Raw genomic sequence first — 8,048 nt, 5'->3', positions numbered from 1 at the left:
GTCTGCATGGATAGGTGCTTGATTTTATACGCCTGTGGCTATGGAAGTGATTGGAAAACCTGAATTCAATGATTTGGAGGGGTGTCCCAATACTTTTGGCAATATAGTGTATCAATTATCAATTGATTCATCAATTTTGATATCATTATCAAAGAGGACCATGAAATAGATATAGCTCTCATTTAAACAGATCATTCTGCCATGGTCAAACAAGTCATAAAAAATAATTAATAAGAAATCCAGGAAACCAACCACTAGCTCCAAAATTAACATTTTATTCAGATTCTTGGGGTCAGAGTATCATTTGAGGCCTGGTACATAGTTTCCACAAAGCTACTGACAAAAACCATCTTAAAGTCTTAAAGCTGTTTCTGGTGTTAGTGCTTCATGTGTCACGACATACCTATTCCCCAGTTCTCTTTTTTTTTCATTTTTTTTGGTATGAATTGAAACAGTTGTGCTGATAAGATTTTTTTCTATTTTTTATTTTTTTATTTTTTTTTTATTTTATTATTATTATTTTTTTTTTTTACAAAACGCTCTCTCTCGCTCTCTCTCATAGCTGCAACTCACCCAGTTCTGTAAATGTCATTTCATTTTGTAAATAAATTTTGGAAATACCTTTTCATAATGAAAAAAACATGCAAAAAAAAAAAAAAACTTCAACTTTAGTTCAAATTATACATATACAAGTTTGGAACTTCATTCATTGTAGACTAAGCCAAAAAAAAACTGAAGGAAAAAAAATATGTACACATTATTTTTACAGTGGCGTAAAAATTAAATCAGAGTATGACTAAGGCAAATAAAGTGTACATGGATTAGGACAAATTTAATGTTTCTGAAATGTACTATATCACTTCAAAGAAACAAAAATTTATTTCCGCTACAGAATGATTCATGACTCCCTTTATCTGCAACCAGCTGCATAAGTTTAATGTTTTTAGTGAAAAATTCTATCTAAAAGACTAGGGCACTGTACACTTCTGTTCCCATTTGTTTCTGCCCATCCAAACTAACAAAGATACTTTCATTTATTTTGTCTCTATTATTCACTTAAGTAACTGTATCCGACAGAAGACAGGATGGTGAAATTAAAAAAGCATGTAGGAGCATACCATAGTTTGACATACTTTCGTAATTATCGAAATCACTCCAAAAGTCAGTACCGTTAAAGCCTTTAACGTAAAACTAATTATTCGGATCCAAAAATGTACAAAAAGGCACATAAAATCCCAGTGCTTCTGTACTGTGAAATTCAAGTGTAACTTAGCTCTCTTAACCTCAATAACTCAGTCGGTGTTGGTTTTGCCAGTGATCCTTCTCGGCTGAGGCTGGTCTATACTGAAGCCCTCGACAAGCACATCTGCAAGGAGACTAAATCATTAAGCCAGAGTTTTTGCTGTTGTCATTGTTGCTGCTTTTGTGGTTGTTCATTATCGTTGTTTCTTTTTGTTCACTCTTCGTGAAATATCTTTTCTTTAGAGGCTGTACTTGTCCCGTAAAAAAAAGTGCGACTTCCATTTTGCCTGCTCACCCCTGCCCACGGCAACCCCCACTCTCACCCTTCCAGCCACCCATTAGTCGTCACATCCACCGTACATGTCTGCCAGTTTCCTGAACCTTGGACCCCAGTCATTGAGGTAATCATAGTCCTGATCGCCCCCGCTGCTGGAGGAGTTGAGGGAGCTCAAGGAGCCTGCTGTAGATCCACTGCCCTCGTAGTCAAACACCAACAGGGAGTCGTAGGGTGGAGCTGTTGGGTCGGTGTCTGCGGCCTTAAGTCCCTATAACAAAATAATTAAGAAAAAGGAAAATTAAGGCCATTGACAGATGATGTCTCTCCCGTGGACTGATTCTGAACATGTCCTTAAGGCCTTTGTTTGTTTTACTCCATGTTTTATCGGAATTAATGTGCTTTCAAAAGCCTTGTTTCCGCCCACACGGTGCCGGTGCTTGTGCCGAACTTTTTCTCAAACTGGCACTGGTTCCACGCGTTTCTACAGCAAAAATTTGGCCCTGGGCCAGAATAAACGGCTCTAGCACTGCACCAAAGAAAAGATGGGCTCAGAATTTGGCACCATAATGTCAGCAAAAGTGGGACTGGCATCAACCTTCTGTATATGCATAAATTTCCATCCATCCATTTTCCAAACCGCTTATCCTACTGGGTCGCGGGGGTCCAGAGCCTATCCCGGAAGTGATGGGCACAAGGCAGGGAACAACCCGGGATGGGGGGCCAGCCCAACGCAGAGCACACTCACACACCATTCACACACACATGCACTCCTACGGGCAATTTAGCAACTCCAATTAGCCTCAGCATGTTTTTGGACTGTGGGGGGAAACTGGAGTACCCGGAGGAAACCCCACGACAACATGGGGAGAACATGCAAACTCCACACACATGTAACCCAGGCGGAGACTCAAACCCGGGTCCCAGAGGTGTGAGGCAACAGTGCTAACCACTGCACCACCATGCCGCCCCTTCCATAAATTTCATACAGTGTAAATATGTCGTAAGTCGAATACATAAAATATTATGGTGTTTGAGTGGCGAAGACATGAGGCGAAGAGCAAAGTTCATTTTTTAGCATTACTGCATAATGCACACAGATGGGAGACAAAACGTTATAAAATTGCTTAAATTGTTATGGACTATATTTTCTGAAAATAAGATGTTTTACATAAAATACTAACTTGCCCTAAAACACTTATATAATTCACATAAACGTTACATTGTGTTTTTTTATTCTCTGAAAAACAAAATATTGATTTGCTGGCCAGATTTAATAATAAAGTATAAATATGTCACAGGTTGAATAAATAAAATATAGTGGCATTCGAGTGGAGAAGAGATTGTGAGGCAGACTGCAAAGTTTAGTTTTTAGCAGAATCTTCTATTGCACGAGCCTTAAAAGGACGGCGGTAAAACAACGAACGAGAATAAAGTCACACGCAGAAAAAAGTGGATACAGGCAATAGAGAGAGAGCGCAACGAGTCATTCTCCAGAAACGTTTTTTTTTTTTCAGTTCGGCAAAATAAATCCAAGAAAATGAAATACAGATTAACCTTTACTTTCACTTCTGCCTGTATAACATTTCTGTTCTGTTCTTTTTTGAAACCGGTGGAAACAGGCTGGTTCTCAAAAGGCACCAAGCGAGAGTCAGAGCAGCACTGGCACCAACACCAGCACCAGCTCGGTCTTGGTGGAAACGAGGTAAAAGACAACTGGGTATAGCTAACAAGGCCCACAATTCCAGGATGCACTGTAGCGTACAGCAAGGGCCCTAAATGTTACTGCAGTGCCCCAAACTTTGCTCTGTCTGGCTGATTTTTAAAAGTGAGGTGCAATTTCTTTATGTCCTTTTCTTAATCAGACACATCAATCTATAGCCAAATGACAAACATGCTAATAAACATTCCAGCCTAAAAGAAGGATTAGATCCAGGACATAAAAAAGACCAGGTACTTAAAGGACAAAAAGAAAAGGATGACTTCTAGTTTTTCCCGTCTCTCTTCCGTCGTGCTCTTCTGCCCCAAGCCATGCGCCACGGCCCTGGGGAGATGGAGCAAACAGTTCCGCTGACCTAAAGTGAACCGGTGGGCCTGTGATGTGTGGTGAACCGCTGCACGTGTGGCCTCTGCCAGGGCTGCATGCTAAAGAGGCCAAGCTATTCGACTCCCCCTGTGACCCTCCTTTACTGAGGCCGCAGACGGCCAGTGGAGAATCCCCCATGCCAGACTCACCAGTGAAGTTTAACTGTATTCACAGCTGCCATTATTTCAGGGATCAGAGATGATTTAAAGAAAGGTTTCTTGATTTTAAATGTATCGTTTAATATGACAAAGGAGCCCATTATGTCTGTGCCTACTGGTTTGCACTCTTATAGCCAGATTTATTAAGCAGGGCAACTTAGCATGAGGATGCAATAAAAAAAAAGGTGTCAACAGGAGTGACCAATTCCGTGGGTAATCTACTAAAAGTGTGCAAATTTATGAATATAGACTCAGTCGGTTCATTTAAATAATGACCAACCCAGTTGCAGCATGTTGCAATCTGACAAACATAATATATGTGTAAGTAGTACTGGGCGCTATACCATTTCATCTAGTATAGCGGTTTTAATTTCCCATATGGTATGAATTTTTCATATATTGCCATAGCTGAAGCAACAGCTGTAAATGCTTCCATAGGCAAATGATATAATACTGTTCACTTCTCCAAGCATTATGGATCGCTGTGCAGATTATTGAGAGGGGACCCCTGTTAACTGTGCGTGCTTCTTACTAACAGTTATAAAGTGATGATACAACAATTTATAACTCTTCAGTGTTTTAGTGCTTATAGCCATTGCTTCAATCTAAGCCTTATTATAAGAGAACGTGTAACATAATTAGGTCTGCATAAATGCAGATCGGCAAAGTAAAATTCCTATTATTATCAATTTATCATAGAAATTATTATTGAAATCATGCCGACTAAGCAAACATGTTGTTACCTAGTTAAATATATATGGTAATAATAAAACGTCTTTATGGAGCTAAATATACAGTTATGATAAAAAAACATCACCAACTAGCTAAATATTATAATCTAATAAAACATGTCAGTGAAACAATTTTTATCAAGCTACGTACACGGTTATAAGTCGATAAAACACTGCAGTCTTGCTGAATATACATTAATAACCTAATAAAGCATGTTGGTTATACTGTCAATCTAAATTAAAATGTTTTTTCATTGATAAAATACTCATTTTAAAAAACATTCGTAAGCGTATTTTATTAATGTGAACGCTCACTACCACAGTAAGGGTGAAGTTGGAAAAAAAATATACTGATATACCGTGAAATCAGCAGAATCTTAAAAAGCACTGTGATACAAATTTTTTGTCATACCACCCAGTGCGTATTTGTGTAGATTTATGCTCCTGTACCCTTGATGGCATATCGAAGCCATGTCAAGCGCTAAATAAGATATGCTTTTTTAAAAGTTAATAATGGGTGCAGTGAATTGCCTACCGCAAAGCTTAGTAAATCACGTTGCGTGATTCATTTAAGTTTTCTCCTCCCCCAAATTTTGTTTTGAAAGGAAGCTCCTACAAATGCATATGCGATATGGCCAATTGCAATCAACTGTGGCAACTCTTTCCACTGCTTTTACCGGTGTATCCTTCATAAATCCTGAGTGTACTATTTTAATACCAAAACAGGGTTTGCACTGGTGCAAACTGTTAGTAAATCAAGCCCCGTAGCTGTATTTTTTCTGTATTGTTTCTGCATTTCTGCGGATGGTTTATTTTTATTAAGGCAAGCCATCAGATGCCAGCATACGAGGTGCATAGATCGCTTGACATCTGTGTGTGATAATGAGTGTGGGTAACCATTTCACGTCTGATACCCCTGCTTAGATTGCAGCTTTTCGCTAGAGAATCAACGTGAGGAACTCAGTAGGCACGAGAACAGGAGCCCACTTCTAATATACGGAGTTTTCAAACCAAATAAACACAATTTATTGGAACTATGCTTCATTTTGATACGCCAGTTATGTAACTACTCTTTTAAAAGTAGCTTCCACAGTCTGAAATTATGTTCCCCTCGCTACATCTCTTTAAATATTTGCTGTAGGCAGCAGTGATAACATATTCATCTGGAGCATGATTGACGGATCATTCATTGCAATTCCAGCCGCTGTTGTTCATGTGGTTTAAATAATTCCACTATAAAATGCGGTTGGAGATCACTGCTGCTTCAGTACAAAAACAAAAACAAGTTTGGCTCCAGTGGAGAGTGCTTAAGAGCACGTGCGGCTTCAGCCAGCTCAGAGTTACCATGAATTGACAAGTGACACTTTCTTCCGCACTCCTGAGAGATGGCACTGCAAGTAAAGTCTACATCTTCACTGGCACTGCTCATGAACTCCAGTGAAAAACTATAACATATAACAGCCGAGTCTATGACTTTTCAGGCAATGGAGCTGTTGTTATCCGAGGGTGTCTTCTGAATTCCATGTTCCAGTTCACACTTTCCAATGAGAGATGAAGGAAGAGAGTCCTATGACACATTAAAGGATAATATAGACAGAAAAAGCAGTGTGAGCCTGGCCATGTTTGCCATGGGAGGGGCCCTCTTTCTTAATGAGATGAAACAAATGAAAAATGCCTTAGTTACAGATTGCTTGTTTAGCCGCTGACCCAGAATTAGAGCAGGCCTGGTCAATTCAGTGGTGCGGTTTGTTATTCTGATATGGGACCTAAGTAAATAGCTCGTCTTGGCTGTCGGGTGGGGGTTAGGGGAGTCTGAGTAGTGAAGAACATTTGACAGCACTTCTTGAAAGTGTATTTTTTAAAATAAATCACGTATCATCTGCAAACAGTATGGCTTTGCACTGCAGACATTCTTCAGAGTGAACGTCTCACCTACTCGTCAAGTTTTCAAAGCTGAAAATAAGAAAAAAAAAAGTTCGCACTTTGCAGTACGTAAGGTGAAATACAATCTAAAACGAAGTGTAACTATCCCAGATTCACCTGGAGTGGCCAATAGGAACACAAAGTAAGTGGGACCTCATTCCAAACCAGTGACCAAGTTAGATAAAGATATTCAAAGACTGAGAATTAAGGTTGGGGGACGGGGCAAGTGTCGGTTCATGTCTGTTGAAACTCATGAAAAATACATGTTGGTTCTTTTTTGAAACATTAATAAATGATGGTTTGGGCGGAGGGTAGCCAGAGGCAGCCTTCAAATCTTTAACAGAACTGTTCAATACTCGCCAAAAATAAAAAACAAAAGGTCTGACATAGTATCACACAACAAAAAAGCAAATAAATAAAGTGATTTTTTTTTAATAACCTGAATTGACTGAGGCATGCTATAAATCACTGGGGTACTCATGTGGTCAGAGTAAGAAAAAAAATACAAGTCAAATGCAAAAAATATCATGCCTGGGAATCAGCGTCTGGTAAACAAACCAAATAAATCAGGGGAGGTGTAATCGCACATGGAGGCTTGAATTTGAGATAATGCACAGTTTAAATCAAACATAATTACTTTAAGTTTTCCTGACAGGGCTAGTGTTTAATTCATTACCAATTTAATTTAACTGTGTTCTTCGCTAATCTCATTTTAGCAGAGTTCACTGTGGCCCTATACAAGATATTAAATTCTTCCATCTACGGTGGAGAGAGAGAATAAATGATGAGCGGAAAGAATCCATTGTGGAATGCATATACGATAACAAATTAAACATGAAATTCGAGAAATAAAATGTGTGCGTGTGTGCGACGTAATTTTTCTTAGTGATTTTCTCCAGTCTCCTAATCGATCCTATACACATTTGCAGCATTCACTGCTATGCCACATTTTGAGCTCAAGTTTTATCACATAAGCCATGCCTGATCCAAGTCACAGTAAGGGCTACGTGGAGTTGAAGGTTGCTCTACAAGCTCTGCTTTACACACCGTGCAATTGATTGCATAACATTCGTGGAAGATGATTGGAGCGGTTTTGCTGGGTGTGGCCCATACAGTGCCCGCCCCCTCACCTCATTAATGAAGTCACCGATGTCTCCAGGGTGTGGCGCTGCGGATCTCACTGGGTACTGCGGCTCAGGGTGCAGCGGCCTCTCGTCCAGCCGCCTGATTCCGACGGGCTTGATGGTGTCTGGCTCCACCGTGTCCGGCTGCTGGAGCTGGCTCAGGTCGTAATCCTGCGGAACAGATGGGCGTCAGCGTCGGCCACCTGGACACCACGGCGCCCTGGCGGTGCCGCCAAGGGTTGGGGGAGGGGGAGGCAAGCTACACGGGAAAGGCAGCGTGGACAAAGTACTGGGATAAAATCGGCACAACTTCTTGCATGATTGTAACGGAGAAGCAATTGCGACACTTCGGCAAGTGGAATTTCCTCAATGGAGGCAGTAAAACACACGAGCTATCAATTGTTCTTCGTGACTGTATGAATGATTCAGATGATTCTGTTCTGAAACCAGGTTTTGATCAAGGTGCCAGTAAGGACTGCCCAGTTAACGTGATTCTCCAAAACGTAGCAG

At 40.3% G+C, this 8,048-nt stretch overlaps 1 protein-coding gene across 1 annotated transcript in view; it reads right to left on the bottom strand.

The window, feature by feature from the left end:
* Positions 1–255: 255 nt before the first annotated feature.
* Positions 256–8,048, bottom strand: part of cdh2 (cadherin 2, type 1, N-cadherin (neuronal)) — a 52,835-nt gene continuing 45,042 nt past the window's right edge. Inside the window, exons 15-16 of the mRNA XM_049020540.1 lie at positions 7,545–7,709; positions 256–1,787 (exon numbers count right to left, since the gene is read on the bottom strand). Coding sequence (XP_048876497.1) covers positions 1,581–1,787; positions 7,545–7,709 — 372 coding nt within the window. The 3' untranslated portion in view covers positions 256–1,580. The remainder of the gene's footprint in view (positions 1,788–7,544; positions 7,710–8,048) is intronic.

This window comes from Brienomyrus brachyistius, chromosome 1 (assembly GCF_023856365.1).
Source record: "Brienomyrus brachyistius isolate T26 chromosome 1, BBRACH_0.4, whole genome shotgun sequence".
NCBI lineage: Eukaryota > Metazoa > Chordata > Actinopteri > Osteoglossiformes > Mormyridae > Brienomyrus > Brienomyrus brachyistius.
The sequence above is the reverse complement of the archived record's forward strand: the minus strand, read 5'-3'. Positions and strand labels throughout refer to the sequence as shown.